The sequence below is a fragment of the Zalophus californianus genome, chromosome 9 (genome assembly GCF_009762305.2).
Source record: "Zalophus californianus isolate mZalCal1 chromosome 9, mZalCal1.pri.v2, whole genome shotgun sequence".
Taxonomy (NCBI): Eukaryota; Metazoa; Chordata; class Mammalia; order Carnivora; family Otariidae; genus Zalophus; species Zalophus californianus.
The window spans coordinates 60,635,172-60,654,839 of record NC_045603.1 but is presented as its reverse complement, the minus strand read 5'-3'; the positions used below and the strand labels follow the sequence as shown (position 1 = coordinate 60,654,839).

General features: G+C 42.8%; 1 protein-coding gene across 2 annotated transcripts; it reads left to right on the top strand.

The window, feature by feature from the left end:
• The first annotated feature begins 11,258 nt into the window (after positions 1-11,258).
• On the top strand, positions 11,259-14,547 carry PRR13 (proline rich 13). Of its 2 annotated transcripts, none has more exons than XM_027593940.2 (4): positions 11,259-11,452; positions 11,891-11,929; positions 12,301-12,665; positions 13,888-14,547. In XM_027593940.2, the coding sequence occupies exons 2-4, from the start codon at positions 11,911-11,913 to the stop codon at positions 13,933-13,935; spliced, it is 432 nt and encodes a 143-aa protein (XP_027449741.1). In that variant the 5' UTR covers positions 11,259-11,452; positions 11,891-11,910; the 3' UTR covers positions 13,936-14,547. The 2 variants fall into 2 exon arrangements, with proteins under 2 accessions (XP_027449741.1, XP_027449742.1); XM_027593941.2 differs by lacking the exon at positions 11,259-11,452 and adding an exon at positions 11,491-11,668.
• Positions 14,548-19,668: the final 5,121 nt, after the last annotated feature.

The following is a 19,668-nucleotide window of genomic DNA, read 5'->3' as shown; positions in this document are numbered from 1 at the left end:
AACTCGTCCCACCCACCCATATCCAGTCAGTTCTCCAGTCCCACTGAGGTTGCAGGCCCCAACTATTGCAATTGCCTCTTGGCCACCTATGTTCCCCCCAGTCTTGGTTAAACACCATGCTCTGAATAATTTTTTTTTTTTAAGATTTTATTTATTTGAGAGAGAGAGTGTGAGAAAGAGACAGATCATGAGCAGGGGGCAGAGGGAGAGGGAGAAGCAGACTCCCCGCTGAGCAGGGAGCCCAATGCAAGATTCAATCCCAGGACCCTGAGATCATGACCTGAGCTGAAGGCAGCCACTTAATGACTGAGCCCCCCAGGCGCCCCTAAAAGTTATGTTTAAAGATTATTCAAGGGGGGATGCCTAGGTGGCTCAGTCAGTTAAGCGGCTGCCTTTGGCTCAGGTCATGATCCCAGGGTCCTGGGATCGAGCCCCGCATTGGGCTCCCTGCTCAGCAGGAAGCCTGCTTCTCCCTCTCCCACTCCCCCTGCTTGTGTTCCCTCTCTCACCGTGTCTCTTTCTCTGTCAAGTAAATAAATAAAATCTTTAAAAAAACCAAACAAACTGTCACAACCAAGAGGAGCCTAAGGAGACACAAAAACTAAATATAATGTGATATCCTGGATAAGATCCCAGAATAGGAAAAGGACATTGGGTGAAAACTAAATAAATCTGAATAAAAGTATGGACTTTAGTTTCTCAATCTTTCTGTAAATCTAAAACTGTTCCAAAAATAAATAAATAAAGCTTATTAAACAGAACAAAACAAAACTACGACCATCATAGTGGCCATAAATACAAAGAACAATGGGAGGGTTGTGGTAAGCATGACAATGCCTACTTGTAGTATTTTTGAGTAGGTGTGTTGTAATATGTTGTAATATGTCATTAATATAAAAGCTAGAAAACTTAGATTATAATCTTGGCTCTCCTAACTGTGAACTCTTAGAAATGTTTATTTAATTTTCTCAGAAAATTGAATGAATTATTCTCTAAGTCATTTCCAATCCAATGCTTCCACGATTCTGTGATAAAATATTAAAGTCCCCATTGTGAAGATTATTTCACCAAGGGGTGCCTGGGTGGCTCAGATGGTTAAGCGTCTGCCTTCGGCTCAGGTTGTGATCCCAGGGTCCTGGGATTGAGTCCCGCATCGGGCTCCCTGCTCGGTGGGGAGCCTGCTTCTCCCTCTGCCTCTCTCTCTCTCTCCCTGTCTCTTATGAATAAATAAATAAAATCTTAAAAAAAAAGATTATTTCACCAAATCCAGTATGATATTGCTGATTAGTGATTCCATGCTCATAGAGATGCATAGTGCATCAAAGAGATGCAATAAATTGTATCCCTCACATCCAGTTCCCCCATTATTAACATCTTACATTAGTATGGTATGCTTGTTACCTTAATGATCCAATATTGCTTTGTGATTAAGTGATTATTAACTAATATCCATACTTTATTTTTTTAAAAGATTTTATTTATTTATTCATAAGAGAGAGAGAGAGAGAGGCAGAGGGAGAAACAGCCTCCCCGCTGAGCAGGGAGTCCAATGCGGGACTCCATCGCAGGACTCTGCGATCGTGACCTGAGCCGAAGGCAGAAGCTTAACCATCTGAGCCACCCAGGTGCCCAATCTTCATACTTTATAAGTACACTTTTTAGAAACTCAAAAACATAAATCTCTGAATAGAGCCAGACTCAAGGAAGGGAAACTATGTGGCTGAAGATAGGGCTGCTGGATGGTGGGAAGAAGATTGATTCTTGACTTTCCAACCTTTTTTTTTTTTACCTCTTGGATTTTGAACTATTTGCCTGTTTTGTCTACTAAAATTTAGTATTTACTTAAAAAGTCTATGCCAGAAAAAAAGATGGAAATATTCTAAAATAACAACAGTAGTGATTCTGTTTGGATAAATGGGGCCTCAAAAACAGTTTGCTTTTTCTTTCTGCTTTTCTGTTTTCCAAATTTTCTTTAATTCTCATGAATTACTCAATAGATTATTGAAAGCACGTAAACAAATTTACTATCACCAGGAAATATTCCTTGAAAAACCACCTGTGACTTTACATTGTCTCCCTTCCGTACTTATTAGCACAACTTATAACAATATGTTGTTTGCTGAAATTTCATTTGTGAGCATCACATTCTCACCTGGACTGTAACTAAGAGCATGGAGGGTGTGGAGGAACATAGTTTATAGTCCTTCCTGTTCCTTTATAGCAACCAGTTCAGGACTCTGCATACAGCCTGGTGGACTGGATAGAATCCTCAGTTCCTGACCTGGATCTGCTACTAACTAAGGCGAAATCTGCAATAAACCATTCTGCTTTCTGAGCCTCATTTTTCTCATCTGTTCAAGGAGGGTGCATTCACTTTTGATGTGCTAAATTTATTTTCAATAAATGTTTTTTGACCAACAGACCTGATAGGAAAAAGATAAAGACCTTGTAGAGTGACACATATTTGGTTCCGTGAGAAAGTTGCATGCCTACCTGAAGTTCTTAGCAGGCAAGTGAAATGTGTCTCACGCTGCTTTACATTTCTTTAGTGCCTGTATCAGGTCTAGGGAAGTATCTACAAAATTTTTATCTTCAGCCTCTTCTCTGAATGTCCTTATCCTGGAGTGGTAGGTAGCTGCTTTTTTCTTTTGCATACTCTGGAGAAAGGTATTTTCCTTTCTGTCTGTTGCTACTTCCAGATCATTTCTTTATCTTTCTCCTCCAAAATCCCAAGCATCTTTGAAATACACGCCATCAGACCACATCACTTCCTACCTCACCTTGTTGTGATCATTTACAGACCTCCTGGTCACTCCTCTGTATTTGTTGAACATTTCAGCATCTGGCTCGAAGTCTCTTTCTTTTTATCACTACTTTTATCATCATTGTGTACGTTCTTTACATCGTTATGTAGATAATCTATTTATGTATTTATTTATGAAAGAGTTTATTTATTTGAGACAGAGTGATCGAGAGAGAGAGAGAGCACAAGCAGGGGGAGAGGCAGAGGGAGAGAGAGAAGCAGGTTCCTTGCTGAGCAGGGAGCCTGATGTGGGGCTCAGTCCCAGGACCCTGGGATCATGACCTGAGCCGAAGGCAGACAGACGCCCAACTGACTGAGCCACCGCATCAGGTGCCCCTAGATAATCTATTTAATTCTTGCTTCTTTGACCATTCACTTCCAACGAGATTTTCCTCCACTACCTCCACCAAGAACTCTTTTAAGCATTTCACTTTCTGGATACACCTTCTGCCTCCTTTTCAGCTCACTTACTCTAGAGAACCTCCACTGACATCCAATCCATTGACCTGCCACTTTGTCACTATCCATCACACCCTTCTGTTTTTCCTTATTTACTCAGTTTATTTTCCATAATCTATCACCATAATCATTATCATGCATGCACACTTAATAGCCTTGCCCTCTTTTCCCTTCCCCTTCCTTGTATTTTCCAGGCAAACCCTAACCCCATTTAAAGCCAGTTCTTCTATTCCACAGCTGTACCCAAGCATTGATGTTTAACTGGAGGAAACCACCACCTGTGCCAACTAGTCCCACTTTACATATGGCTCACCAACCTCAAGTGGGCCCTTCATGCTGCCTAGCAACCCTCCTACAATTCCCTAATCAACTCATTTGTCCACTTTTTGTGATGACTATTTCTAACCTTCTCTTCCCACCTCCCTATTAAATAATAATAATAAAAAAAGAGAACAGCAATCAGCAAAGAATGGTTATATCTTCCCATCGCTCAATCTACCAATGCATTTGTATCTGGACCTGTAGACTCATTTCCCTCCTATTACAATAATAAGAGCTAATGCCTATAGAGGGCTTACTATATGCCCAACCCTGTGCTGAGTCCCTTCACATGTATTAAGTCATTTAAACGTCACTCTGAGTTAGGTATTATTATGATTCTTCATCTTTACAGTTGGGGAAACTGAGGCCTGGAGGTTTCCTTTTTAGTGCCTTGTCCAGAGTCACAAAGTAAGTAGTCTGACTCCAGAACTTATTCTCTCAACCACTGCGCTGTACTCGTGAACTGACTGACCTATCTAAGGTTAGTGCCTCCATCGTGGACTGGAACCTCACTCTTCCTGGTCACTTTGTTCCTTAAATTGTCCCTTCTTTCTCCAGCAACTTTGTTTTTTCTCTCTACTGGATTATTCCCATCAGTTTACAAACATGCTTTAAACTCTCCCATCTTAAAAAGCCCTTCCTAGAGGCGTGTGGATGACTCAGTTGGTTAAGCATCTGACTCTTGGTTTTGGCTCAGGCCATGATTGTGTGGTCCTGAGGTCAGGCTCTGCGCTCAGCAGGTAGTCTGCTTAAGATGCTCTCTCCCTCTGCCCCTCCCTGACTCTCATTTTCTCTCTGTCTCTCTCTCTCAAAAAAAAAAAAAAAAAAAGCCCTTCCTAGATTGCGCATCCTCATGATTACTGCACCACCTCTCTGCTTCCTTATTTACCAACACTCCTTGGAAGAATTGCTTTTATTTGCTGTCTCCACTTCCTCATTTCTCATTCTTTCCTCAATTTATTTCGGGCAAAATTTTGTCTCTACCATGTAATTAGAACTGCTCTTAAAAAGTTCACCATCCTTTCAAAATCCAGTGGCCAATTCTCAGACTGCACCCTACATAATTTATCAGCAACATTTCACACATTGGATAGCTTCCTCCTCGAATGCTTTCTTCATACTCTCTTCTGATTTCCCCATTCCTCACTGGCCACTCATTCTGTATCCTTTGCTTGGTCCTCCTCCCAGTTTCTAAACACTGGCATGCCAAAGGCCAAGTGCTGCACCCTCTTCTCTACTCTGGCCACACTTGCCCTCTAGCTGACCTCATCTAGCTCCCTGGCTTCACATACCTGGATAACTCAGTTTTTTTCTCTTCAGAACAAACCTCTCCCTTAGTTCCAGATTTCCAAATCCAACTGCCTTTTCGACATTTACACTTGAATATCTGATAGGCATCCTAAACTTGTCCAAATGTAGTCACATCAGCTCGTCTCTCATCTTCTTTATTTCAATAAATAGCAACCTTTTTTTCTTTTTTTTTCTCGTTATTTTTCAGTTGCTCAGTATCCTTGGGTTCATCCTTGATTTTTCTATTTCTTTCACACATCACTTCCAGTCCAAATCTGCTAAGCTCTACCTAAAAAAATACCCAGAGTCTTCACATTTTCCACATTTTCACAATTTCCATCCATGCCACCACCATTCCTCTTCTAGACTACAACAGTAGCCTCCTAACTGGGCTCCCTCCTTCTACTTTATTTATTTATTTATTTATTTATTTATTTATTTATTTATTAAAAAGATTTCATTTATTTATTTGAGAGAGAGAGAATGAGAGATAGAAAGCACGAGAGGGAAGAGGGTCAGAGGGAGGAGCAAACTCCCCGCTGAGCTGGGACCCCGATGTGGGACTTGATCCCGGGACTCCAGGATCATGACCTGAGCCAAAGGCAGTCGCTCAACCAACTGAGCCACCCAGGTGCCCCCTCTTTCTACTTTAACCACCTCTCCCTATCTTGTTCTTTCATCACACAGTAGCCAGAATTATTTTTTTTTACCCTTTTAACTGTTTTTAACTGTACGGTTCAGTGACATTAAGTATATCTACATTGCTGTGCAACTATGACCACCTTTCTTCTCTAGCACTTTTTCATCTTTCCAAACTGAAACTCTGAGCCTATTAGACAATAACTTTCCATTCTCCTTCTCCTCCAGTACTGGGCACTTACTTTCTGTCTCTATGAATTTGATTACTCTAGGCACCTCATATAAATGGAATCATACGTATTTCTCCTTTTATGCCTGGCTTATTTCACTTAGCATAATATCTTCCAGGTTTATCCATGTTTTAGCATGGGTTAGATTGTCCTTCCTTTTAAGGCTGAATGATATGCCATTGTACACACATACCACATTTTGTTTATCCATTCATCTGTTGATGGACATTGGGTTTGTTTCCATTTTGGGACTATTATGAATAATACTTCTATGAACATTGGTTTACAGAATGATTTTTTTAAAACAAAAATTAGATCATGTCATTCCCACGCTCAACATCCTTCAGAGACTTCCATTCACACTTAGAATAAAATCTCAACTCTTTTCCATGGCTTACAATACTTGCACCACAGCTCCTACACTTTGATTCTTTTTTCTCCATAGTACATACACATCATTATCTGACACTTTATTGTATATTTATATTTTGTATATATACATATATATTTCCTCCCAATATTACCTCAGAAAGACAAGCATTTTTTTTCTATTGTTTTCACTTAATCCCCAGCACTTAGAATAGTACCTGGCTAGCTTGAGAAATATTTGTTGAATGAATGAATGACAGAAGCATCGTAAATAATTATTGACTTAATGAATGAGCTGAAATGAGCTTTAAAAGCATTGTTTAATGCTTTAAAAATAACCTGAGTTTAGGGGCGTATAGGTGGCTCAGTCATTAAGCTCTGCCTTCGGCTTAGGTCATGATATCAGAGTCCTGGGATGGAGTCTGCATCGGGCTCCCTGCTCAGCGGGGAGTCTGCTTCTCAATCTCCCTCTACCCCTCCCTCACTCATGCGCCCATGCTCTCTTGATCTCTCTCTCTCTCAAATAAATGAATAAAATCTAAAAAAAAATAATAATAATCTGAGTTTAAATCTGAGGAAGAATTTCCCAACTAGGAGGTAGGTGAAGAGATACATGGAGGACGTTGGTACCCTCTGAGGGTCCTGCAGAGAGGTCAAAATCATGCTAGTCTAACAGTAATCATTCATAATATTAATGAGAATCATGAGAGTAATACATACTAGCATGTAATATGTGCTTGTTATGTGACAGATACATGCTTATCTCATTCCAACCACCCTATGAGGTAGGTACCATTGCCACTATTTTACAGATGAGAGAACTGATGGTCCACGGTTTAACTAATTCAAGGTCACACAATAAGTGGCAAAGCCAGAATGTGAATCTAGAAGCTGTCTGACTGATTCCAGAACCACCATGTTCTGTTCCTCTTTGTTCGTTCGTTCGTTTGTTCGTTCATTCATTCATTCATTCATTCATGTAGTTATTCATTTAATAGTTTTTTCATTAATACCCTCCTATGTACCAGGCACTGTGTGAAGTGTTAAGTGTTAATGAACACAGTCCCTGCTCTCAATAAGCTTACAGTCTATGGGCGCCTGGGTGGCTCAGTTGTTAAGGGTCTGCCTTCGGCTCTGGTCATGATTCCAGGTTCCTGGGATTGAGCCCCACATCGGGCTCCCTGCTAGGCGGGAAGCCTGCTTCTCCCTCTCCCACTCCCCCTGCTTGTGTTCCCTCTCTGGCTGTGTCTCTCTCTGTCAAATAAATAAATAAAATATTTAAAAAAAGAAGCTTACAGTCTAATGTAGGAAGCTGATATTAATCAAGTAATTATCGATTAATTCATGTATAATTATAAACTGAGATGGGTGTGCTAAAGGAAACGCAAGATTCTACAACATTCTACAACATAGGAATCTCATCTGACCAGAGTGTCAAACAGGATTTCCTGAAGAAGTGATTCTGGAGCTGAGAGCTGATGAATGATCAAGAGTTAATTAGGCAAAGTGGAGAGAGATGGGGAACATTCCAGGCTGAAGGCAGTAAGTGCAAAGGCCCTCCTGCAAAAGGAACCAAGATCTGGAGGGATGAAAAAAGCTTAGGGTTGGAGGGCAGAAAGCCAGGAGTGAACAGTATGAGAAGAGACCAGAGGGATAGTAGGGCAAGACCACTGCAGGCTACAGTAACAAGATTTTGAGTACTTCTTTACTGAATGCCTTCGGGGAAATAGATACTCACATTTTGGTGGTGACAATGTAAATAAATATAACCTTTATAGAGAGTAATTCATCAATAACTATAAAAAGTAAAAATATGTTAAATGACATATATACAAGGTTATTTACCACAACATTGTTTTTAATAGCAGAAGACTGAAAACAACACAAATATCCATTGACTGGTCAAATTGATTATGGTACATCATACAAAAGAATAAAATGAAGTTGTGAAAAAGACTGAGGACACACACTGTGTACTGATATGAAAGTATCTCCAAGATGTACTAAGTGTGTGGGGGGGAAGTTGCAAATTAAACTCTGCATAACTAGTTTTTATGTTTAAAATGGGGGGATATACATTTATATCAGTATTTGCTTGATTGTAATGAAGAAACTGTGGAAATATACATAAGAAACTGCAGGGGTTGCGTGGGTTGGGGGAAGCTGGGTAGATGAAGAACAAGAGTGGGAGGGAGACTTTTCACTTTCCTTTTACATTTTCAAATCATGTGAACATATTACCTATTCAACAAAAATTAATACATACATGTAAAAATAATTTTGATCTTTGTCTTAAAGATAATGCAAAGTCATTGAAGACACCATTTCACACCTACTAGAATGGCTATACTGATAAAGACAGTAACAAGTGTTGGGCCAGATGTGGAGAAATTGGAACCTTTCTACATTGCTGGTGGGAATGTAAAATGATGTGGCTATTTTGGAAAACAGTCTGGCAGTTCCTGGAAAAGTGAAACACAGAGTTACCATATGACCCAGGAATTCCTCTTGCAGGCATACCCAATAGAATTGAAAACATATGCTCAACAAAAATTTGTACATGAATTGTCATAGCAGCAGTATTGATAATAGGCAAAAAGCAAAAACAATTAAAATATCCATCATCCAATGAATAGATACAAGACGTGGTATATCCATTCAGTGGCATGTTATTTAGTACTTCCTTCATAAAAAGGAGTGAAGTACTGATTCATAGGACAACATGGATGAACCTTAAAAATATTACGCTAAGTGAAAGAAGCCAGTCATAAAAGTCCACATATTGTACAATTTTCCATTTATATGAAATGTCGAGAATAGGCAAATTTATAGACAGAATGTTGATTAATGGTTACTGAGAGCTGGGTGGGGGATGAGGAGAAATAGGGAGGGGAATGAGGATTGCCTGCTTGACTGCTAATGGGCGTGGGATTCTTTTCAGGAGGCACAAAAATATTCTAACATTAGATAATGGTGATGGTTGCACAGTGCTCTGAATATGCTGAAAACCAACAAATTGTATGCTTTATGTAGATGGATTGTATGGTATATGAACTATATCTCATTAAGGCTGCTTAAAAAAAAGAAATAGTTTGAAATATTTAACTTCTAAAAGGCATTATGCCCATACAGACACATCAATAATTTCTTTCAAACCCAATTTTCCCAGAAAAAAATAGTGTATGGGCGCCTGGGTGGCTCAGATGGTTAAGCGTCTGCCTTCGGCTCAGGTCATGATCCCAGGGTCCTGGGATCGAGTCCCGCATTGGGCTCCCTGCTCCTTGGGAGCCTGCTTCTCTCTCTGCCTGTCTCTGTCTCTGTCTCTCATGAATAAATAAATAAAATCTTTAAAAAAAAAAAGAAATAGTGTAGATATAAATTGCCCTAGAGCTTAAGAAAACATAGGAAATATTCTAATTCATCTCAAATGTTTAGTACAAAGCTGACAGGAAAGTATATCAAAATGTACTATAGTTATGCGGTGCCTGGGTGGCTTAGTCATTAGATGTCTGCCTTCAGCTCAGGTCATGATCCCAGGGTCCTGGGATTGAGCCCCGCATCGGGCTCCCTTCTCAGCGGGAAGCCTGCTTCTTCCTCTCCCACTCCTCCTGCTTGTGTTCCCTCTCTCGCTGTGTCTCTCTCTGTCAGATAAATAAATAAAATCTTTTTAAAAAAATGTACTTCAGTTATGTAAGATATTATCATTGGGGGAATCTCGGTAAAGGTAAAATACATGGGAATTCCTGTTTTTTCTCTTTGCAAATTCTCGTGAGTCTAAAAATTATTTCAAAATAAAAAATATTTAAACGATCTATCAAAGTCCTTAATTCAAGATGATAAACTCATTATGAAAGTTATCTTCTTCCTATTTTTTGTATCCCACAAATTTGGTATGTAATGTTTTCATTATGGCTTAGTTCAAAGTATTTAATTTCCATCATGGTTTATTCTTTAACCCAGAGTTCTTTGGAAGGCGTTTTGTTTGTCTTCTTAAATTTCCAGATGTATGTTTGTATTTATATTTTATATTGTGGAGAATGTGATATGTATTGTACAATTCTTTGAAATTTGAATTATATTGGTTGAGACCAATTTTTAAATAAATCTTCTAAGTATGCTTAGGAAGAATGAGTATTTTTAAGTTTTGGGTGCCTGGATTTCTGTGTTTATTAAATCAAGCTTGTTGATTGTGATTTATTTTTATTTATTTTTATTTTATTTTATTTATTTATTTGAGAGAGAGAGAATGAGAGATAGAGAGCACGAGAGGGAAGAGGGTCAGAGGGAGAAGCAGACTCCCTGCTGAGCAGGGAGCCCGATGTGAGACTCAATCCCGGGACTCCAGGATCATGACCTGAGCCGAAGGCAGTTGCTTAACCAACTGAGCCACCCAGGTGCCCGATTTCTTCTTCTTTTTTTAAAGAGGACATTGCAGCAATCCAGTCGAGAGATGATGACAGGTTGGGAGCAGGGAAGATGGAGAGAAGTGGAAGGAATTCAGATTTATTTGGGAGAGAAAACGAACTCTTCGTGGTGTTGGAAGGGGACAAGGGAAAGGTGAAGGAGAGAGCCATCAAGCATGACCTCCTTGGTTTCTGCCTTATGCAATTCGACAGCTGGGCGGAGGTATAAAACTGAGATAGGGAATCCTACGAGGGATTAGGAAATCTTTGTATTTCCCCCAAGAATGTTTCTTTACTTTCCACCGGGGGATAGGCGGGAGGAGGCAAAATTGAGGCGGGGGGTTGAGACTCAGCAGCTCTCCGCCTTCTCTTAAGCGCTCTGCGTATATCCGTGTTACAATACTTACCACGGTGTTATTATTCACCTTACAAGGTGTCGCACCCACCTCTGACTAGGAGCTCAGGGGGCACAGGCTGACCTCCCTGGCTGCCTCTCAAGGGACTTTGCTCATAACCTGGCTCCGCCCTCTCCTAGATCTCTCTTGGTCCCGCCCCCAGGGATTTCCGGACCGCCCACTCCTCTGCACCAGCCTAGTTCCCTGCAGAGCCCCGCTCCGCCCCTATTGCAAACGTTGTCCACCAGCCTAGCTGGGACTAGAGTGATTGACGTGTGTGTTCTCCAATCACTACGCCGAAAGACAAAGCGATTGCCAATTAGGTGGTAGCAGAGGCAGGTGCTGAAGCCTAGGGTCGGGGAAGTGAGATCAGGAAGTGAGAACCAAAGATGAGTCAAGTTCAGGCTGTGGTATAAAGGTGACGGGGCATCTGGATTCCTCAATTTCCTCCTTTCCTCGTCCGTAGGTCAGGGGTCCCTTCGCAACTAGGAGCCAGGATCTCTATTTGGCCTATTTAATGTGGAAGGGGGTGTGCCTACATAAGTAAGTGGTTGAGGATCTTTTCTGAACGCCTTCTCCTGACTCCCTCCCCCACTCCCGGGGTGGGGGTGGTGAAATTGTTTAAGATCCTTCCGTAGCCTTTGGGTGCTGAAAGTCTTCCGGACTCAGTCACGGAAAGGGAGGTGAAGGATGAGGACAGTGAGTTCGCGGACTCTGCCCCTCTATTGAGGAGTTAGAGACCTCCAGCAGCGGCCAGAGGTAGTATAAGGTGGAGGGGACCTGGGAGCTAGATCCCAGTAGTTAGAAAAGAAGGAAAAAAATAGGTGCTGAGGGCGAAGGAACGGGTGGAAAAAAATATCTATGTGGAGGTCGTGGTAGTTCTTTGAGTCTTTCCGAGAGGCACTGGGTTTGGGCTCGGTCTTTAAATCCCCTTCCCACCTCTGCGCCATCAGCTTTTTGCCTTCATTTCTTTCTCCTCAGGCCGGAGGAAACACCTGAACATGTGGAATCCCAATGCCGGTAGGTGTTTGGGGGTAGGTGTTTGGGGGGATCTCTTTTCCCACCGCAAACCTTTTTCAGACGAGCCCCACAGTAGGAAGTTTCTGTCAGTTTTTCCTCCCCCTCTCCCACCTGCCAAAGCAGTCAAACCACCGCTGACCGGTACTCTTTCCTTAGACTTCACTAGTTTCCCTCTCTTCCCCAGCCCTGCCCGTGCTCTTACCTTTTCTCTGCTATTCAGGTTTGTCTCCCCTCCGCCCCATTCCCCTTCCTCACCTTTGCATTTCCCTTCAAGTATTGAGTGAGAAACTGAATCCCCTTTTTTGTCCTTGTTTGTTGTCAAAGACTTTGAGCTGTTCTAATCTTAATTTACTCTTTGCTTCTTCCATCAGGGCAGCCAGGACCAAATCCATATCCCCCTAACATTGGGTACCCTGAAGGTTCCAATCCTTCCCATCCACCACCTGTAAATCCTGCCTATCCTCCAGGCCCCTTTCCAACTCCCCCAGGAGTTCCCCAGGGGAATCCAGCTTTCCCCCCAGGTGGGCCCCCTCATCCTGTGCCACAACCAGGGTATCCAGGATGCCAACCCCTAGGTCCCTACCCACCTCCCTACCCACCACCTGCTCCTGGCATGCCTCTTGTGAATCCCGTGGCACCCGGCATGGTAGGACCGGGAATGGTGATGGACAAGAAGATGCGGAAGAAGATGAAGAAAGCTCATAAAAAGATGCACAAACACCACAAGCATGGCAAGGTCAGTGCCCTCTGGAGCCTGGCTAGGAAGGGGTGCCCCCACAGAGGGACTAGGCTAGCAGGAGTGGGCAAGGGGGATTTGCAGTCTGAGGACATGGAGCAGCCACTGTGTTGCTCTGGTAGATGGTTCTTCTTTGTAAAGTATTCCCGCTGGTAAGAATCCGATCATCTTGAAATATTAGGCTAAGGGGCCTTCTGTCAAGGAGGGGCTACGCTGAGCCTTAGAATAGATACCAGAATCCAAAGCCCTTCCTGTCTGTTTCTCTCCCAGAACTTTTGCTCCACTCCCATCCCCAGATGCTTGTTTTAGCAAGTTAGACACACCCAACTTCAGTGTTCTCAAGATTTTGTGTTAATTACAGGGACCTTTTGTCCTACCACCCAGCAGGACTCAGTGACCCTCAGCCTCAAACAAAACCTAAATTTCATGCTCAGCCCCAAGGCGAGTATCTTCTACGTTCTGGAAGAGTGTTAACTAACAAGTAGCTCTCAGAACAACTCTGGAAGGACAGAACCAGCCTGGATCTTGAGGAGACCTTAATTTACATTTTACTGCCTAGTGTTTATTTGCCTTAGGGCTTTGGGCACTACTTCCTGGTTATGGATCTTTGGTAGAAATTTGAGGAGAAGGAAAGATGAGGTTGAATGGGGGGAGAAATTACCCTGGAGAGACTAAAAAATGTTTTTGATGACAGTTGTGATGGAAGTGTGCATGTAAAGAACCTTGACTAGGACTCTCCTCACCTTCTCTCCCACCTTCCTCACTTTCTCCCATTTGGGGCTTAGGAAAAAGTGGAGATAGATGGGCACCCAGATGCTGGTTCTACTCATTTGTCTTAGACCCACAGCTACACGAACATTCCATGCAACCAGTCAGTAAGCATTTGTATGGTAGCAGCTGTCTCCTAGCACTATAGTGTGCTAGTACCTATAATTTATTCCCTGCCTAGGCACTGGCTCAGGTAAAGAAAATTAGAAACATGTTCCAAAAGCAGTATGAAGTTCTGTGCACTGATTTGGGAGGGTTTAATCCATTCCTGTATGTTCGCTGCTGAAGGAAATGTTTGCTTTTGCTGTTTAAGGGACAGTCTGTTTCAAGACTCCTCACCTTCTTAGGAAGCAAGGGGTGCTTGGGTGGAGGGGTAGAGCACCAAAGAACGTCCCATGGAGTGATCAAAGGTCCTTGGATCTGATGCTGTCTCCTTTCCCCTTTCCCGTTACAGCATTCCTCCTCCTCCTCCTCCTCCTCTTCCAGCAGTGACTCTGACTGAATACAGGGCCTGGACCCTTCCCTCAAGCCTCTCCAGTTCTGCTCTCCCATCAAGCTTCAGATGCCATCTTGTACTGGGGAAAATTAGCCCTTGTGCCCCTTCTCCCTCATCCCCCAGTCTGAGCCTTACTCTGCTGTTCAGCCCTAACCAGCTAGGGAGAATGGGAAAAGAATTGCCATGGCTAGCAAAGACCGTCTTCTCACTACTTGGGTAGAACTTTTAGCTGATGAGTTTAGCAGGAGAACTATTTTTTGAGGATGGTGAGACCTTGGAGCTGAATGCCAAAGATGAGTTTAAGATCTGTAAAATGTGATTTTTTAAAACTTTCTTTTGTAATACTTGTAGTTGGGAGGTGTGGAAATTTAATTATGGAAAAAAAGAAACTGTGCCGTTTTTGTAATGGTGGCTGGCACACTTTGGTGATTTAGTGGCAAATAGATTTCCCAGCAGCCTTTATTGATTGTACTAACTGTAAGGCTGCTGGGAGGTGGAGTCCATTTGGCTGATAAGCTCTGCTTGCCATTTTGGTATCTCACTCCTTAGTTCAATAGACTGGCTTAGGTCCTTCTCATTCTCCACCTCTCAGTCCAAATAAAGCTTTTTTTCCTGGTCTCTGTTCACCTGTGCCATTACCTTGGTTGGGCCCAGCACATTCTACTACTTTTGCTGCCCTTCCATAGACGCTCCAAAGTGTATCAGTTTTATAGTAAGGAACCAGCACATCAGTGAGGAAGACACCATATGTCCCTATGTCCCTGTGTTTCTTAAGTGGGAGGAAACTTCAGAATTGGTTCAGGCTACTGGAATGGATCTTTACTGTCTTCCCTTCAATGAAGATACAGGTCTGTAGCATAAGTTTTCATATCTGCTACAGAGGTTCTTAACCCTGGCTGCCCATCAGCTATCAGAGAATAATTTGGAGTACTGTGATTTTTTTTTTTTTAATTCAAGTTAGTTAACATACAGTGTATTACTAGTTTCAGGGTGAGAATAATTTAAATTTTTTTAAAGATTTTATTTATTTATTTCACAGAGAGAGAGCACAAGTAGGCAGAGTGGTGGGCAGAGGGAGAGGGAGAAGCAGGCTCTCTGCTGAGCAGGGAGCCTGACGCGGGGCTTGATCCCAGGACCCTGGGATCATGACCCGAGCTGAAGGCAGATGCTTAACTGACTGAGCCACGCAGGTGCCCCTCAGGGTGAGAATAATTTTGAGTTTTGCCTTAAATCTATTGACTGAGGGGGTGCCTGGGTGGCTCAGTCAGTTAAGCATCCAAGTCTTGGTTTTGGTTTAGATCCTGATGTCATGGCTCGTGAGACTGAGCCTCTTGGTCAGGGGTATTTTGCTTGGATAGTCTCTCCCTCTGCCCCTTGCTCTACTCGCGCTGTCTCTCAAATAGATAAATCTTTTTAAAAATTAAAAAAAAAAATTATTGAATGATGCTCTTAAGGATGGGGCCCTACAAATCAGTTTTTTTGTTTGTTTTGTTTTTTTGTTTGTTTTTTTCTTTTAAAGTAGGGTCCATGCCCAGTGTGGAGCCCAATGTGGGGCTTGAACTCAACGACCCTGAGATCAAGACCTGAGCTGAGATCAAGAGTTGGATGTTTAACTGACTGAGCCACTTAGGCCCCCCCCAAATCAGTTTTTTTAAGAAAACATGTGGGTGATTATGATACACAGAATTGTTGGCCCCTAATTTATTATATGCCATGCATGGTACTACACATCAGGTTCTCAATGATCTGCTGAGGAAAGGAAAAAGGTGTCCAAGAGAACTAATTAATAAGGATCGATGTTATAAAATGCCAGAGGGATATAAACCTAGAAATAAGTGGGAAGGGTAGGAGGGATCAAAGATGACTTAACAGGAAAAGTGACATTTCAGCTACCTCTTGGGCCTGGAGCATGAAAAGTATGAGCAGAAAAAAACGAAAGAATGGATTTACCAAGTGGAGGTGGGTAGAAGAGCCAGGAAAGGCATGTGTGCTTAGGTACAGAGTCATAAAGTTCCGTAGCATGTTTGGGAATCACAGGTTTCCCAGTGGGGTTAGATTGGTTTTCTAGAAAATTGTTTATTGAGGAAATAACTCTGTTCTGGGTGCTGAACCTACGAAGATGAATAAGACTGTCTCTGCTGTTCGTGATCCACAAGATCGAATGGAGCAGACGGACACGTAAATAGGTCATTATAATATTGTAAAAAGGACCACAATAGAGACATGGATCAAGCAGTGGGGGAACAAAGGAAGGAGTGATGGTGCCACTGGGAAAATGAGCTAGGTCTGGGCTGTGCCTCAGGATAAGTAGGAGGTGCCCAGTTGGTAAATAATATCAGCTAACACTGAGCATTTATTGTGTGCCTGCTTTTCCAGTGTCCTGGATTTGGGGGCCATTCTAATGTTATATTCCAGTTATTCTCCGTTTTCATTTATTCATCAGCTCCTCCTTTTTGAGGAGAAGGGAGATGTGGGCACAGGGGCATTGTGAGGGGAAGAGAAACAGATGTTGACAAACTAGAAATGAGAGACACAGAAGTGTTAGAGGGGGAAACACAAAGAGAAGCCAAGAAATTAAGGAGAAAACTCACTGACCCTCTTTCTCCCCACTCTTAACCATGGAGAACACATCCCCCTTCTTGGCATTTCTAAGCCATATGCAGAGCGCCTTGCTGTTGTTCTGTTATTGTTATTTCTCAAAAATTTACTAAGTTTTTTTTTTAAGATTTTATTTATTCATTTGACAGAGAGACAGCGAGAGAGGGAACACAAGCAGGGGGAGTGGGATAGGGAGAAGCAGGCTCCCCGCCAAGCAGGGAGCCCGGGACCCTGGGATCATGACCTGAGCTGAAGGCAGACACTTAACGACTGAGCCACCCAGGCGCCCCCCAAATTTACTAACTTTTTAAAAGCTAAAAGTAATATATATACTTGGGGAGAAGATTGTAATTTTTTAGTTTTAATTATTTAAGTAATGTCTATACCCAATATAGGGCTTGAATTCACAACCCCAAGATGAAGAGTCCAGGACTCTTCCTTCCAAGCCAGCTAGGCTCAGATTACTTAAAAATAAATAAATAAAAAATCTTTTAAAAAATTTAATTTTTTTTAAGTGAGCTCTATGCCCAGTGTGGGCTGAACTCACAACACAGAGATCAAGAATTGGATGCTCTACCAAGACAACCGGTCAGGTGCCCCAGATTGCAACATTTTTTTAATAAAGATTGATTGATTTATTTTAGAGAGGGGAGGGGCAGAGGAAATGAATCTTTTCTTTTTTTAAAGATTTTATTTATTTGACACAGAGAGAGAGAGATAGCGAGAGCAGGAACACAAGCAGGGGGAGTTGGGGAGGGAGAAGCAGGCTTCCGGCCAAGCAGGGAGCCCGATGTAGGGCTCGATCCCAGGACCCTGGGATCATGACCTGAGCTGAAGGCAGAGGCTTAACGACTGAGCCACCCAGGCGCCTGGAAGTGAATCTTTTAAGCAGACTCCCCACTGAGCGTGGAGCCAGACATAGGACTGACCCTGAGATCACCACCTGAGCTGAAATCAAGAATAGGATACTCAACTGACTGAGCCACCCAGGTGCCCCCAGATTGTAACATTTTTTAAATTTTTTATTTATTTTTTAAAGGTTTTATTTATTTGACAGAGAGAGAGCGAGAGAGGGAACACAAGCAGGGACGGTGGGAGAGGGAGAAGCAGGCTTCTGGCGGAGCAGGGAGCCTGACACGGGGCTCAATCCCAGGACCCTGGGATCATGACCCGAGCCGAAGGCAGACGCCTAATGACTGAGCCACCCAGGCGCCCTGTAACATTTTTTTTAAAGGTTTTATTTGAGAGAGAGGTAGAGCACAAACGGGGGGAGGGGGGAGGGGGGCAGAGGGAGAAGCAGACTCCCCACTGAGCAGGGAGCCCGATGCGGGGCTAGATCCCAGGACCCCGAGATCATGACCTGAGCCAAAGGCAGATGCTTAACTGACTGAGCCACCCAGGCGCCCCAGATGGTAACATTTTTTTTTTTTTAAGATTTTATTTATTTGAGACAGAATGAGAGAGAGAGAGCGAGCACATGAGAGTGGGGAGGGTCAGAGGGAGAAGCAGACTCCCTGCTGAGCAGGGAGCCTGATGCGGGACTCGATCCAGGGACTCCAGGATCATGACCTGAGCCGAAGGCAGTTGCTTAACCAACTGAGCCACCCAGGCGCCCAGATAGTAACATTTTTAATAGGATATTTAGCGAAAAGATTCTCCTCTCCTCAGATTACCAGCTTCCTCCCCAAAGCCAACCACAACTACCAGACATTTTTATAAACTTCCAGAGCTATTCTTTGCATAGTCAAGCCCCCCCTTATTTATATCCTACATTATTACTATTGTCCCCATTCCCCACTTTATATGGGAGCATGCTATAGGCCCTCTTTTGGACCTAACATTATCTCATTTAACCATCTATTTTGAAGTTGACTTCATCTGTGCGTGTGTGCGCGCGCATGGGTGTGTGACCAAGTGTCCTAGTGCATATAACCTTGTTTTAATTTATTCAATCTTTTATTGCTGGAATTTTAGATGGTTTCCAGTCTTGCTATACACTTAACTACTGCAGTGAACATTTTGGACATTTATCTTAACTAGAGGTTGAAAATTGGATGCCCATAGCTGTATCTGGCTGAGTATTTTTTTTTTTAATTTTTTTGGAGGGCCCACTCACTGTGTTAAATATTAGACATTTTCTTTTTTTTCTTTTAAAGATTTATTTATTGGGCACCTGGGTGGCTCAGATGGTTAAGCATCTGTCTTCGGCTCGGGTCATGATCCTGGGGTCCTGGGATTGAGTCCCACATCGGGCTCCCTGCTCAGCGGGGAGCCTGCTTCTCCCTCTGCTTCTCTCTCTCCCTCTCTGTCTCTCATGAATAAACAAATAAAATCTTTAAAAAAATAAAGATTTATTTATTTTTAGAGAGAGAACACAAGCAGGAGAGGCAGAGGGAGAAGGAGAGTGGACTGCATTCAGCAGGAAGCCTGATGTGGGGCTTCATCTCAGAACCCTGAGATTATGACCTGAGCTAAAACCAAGAGTTGGATGCTTAGCCGACTGCGCCACCCAAGTGCTCCAATATCAGACATTTTCAATAAAGATTTAGATTTTCAGCTGGAAACTGTAGCGTGGGTTCACAATCCTGAAGGCAGAAATTCTGGCCCTGAGTAGTCGTCATTCCCTATAGATGGGTCCTGTACTCCCTAGTCTTATCATCCTTTCAACTTCCTGGTGCCTTCTTTCTTCCTGTCTCCTGAGAGCATTGGGTTTGTGCCCTATTTTGTGCAACAATATAAAGCACTAAAGATGGTTCTCAAATGTGTTTGTCTTATGCCTTCACCACCTTGTGTCCACGAGGGGAGTCTGGGATTCTGCCATTCTCTTCTTCCTTTTTTTTTTTTTTAAAGATTTTATTTATTTATTTGAGAGAGAGAGAATGAGAGATAGAGAGCACGAGAGGGAAGAAGGTCAGAGGGAGAAGCTGACCCCCTGCTGAGCAGGGAGCCCGACGTGGAGCTCGATCCTGGGACTCCAGGATCATGACCTGAGCCGAAGGCAGTCGCTCAACCAACTGAGCCACCCAGGCGCCCGTCTGCCATTCTCTTCTTACTATAAACAAAGTACAGCAAGGTTTCCACACAATTGAGAATGGGAAAGGATAGGAAACGTGTGAGATCTAAAATACAAATGGACACTTT

Coding starts and splice junctions, on each gene's coding strand:
- PRR13 (XM_027593940.2), top strand. Junction 12,666..13,887: donor AACACCACAAGCATGGCAAG/GTCAGTGCCCTC, acceptor TTCCCGTTACAG/CATTCCTCCTCCTCCTCCTC.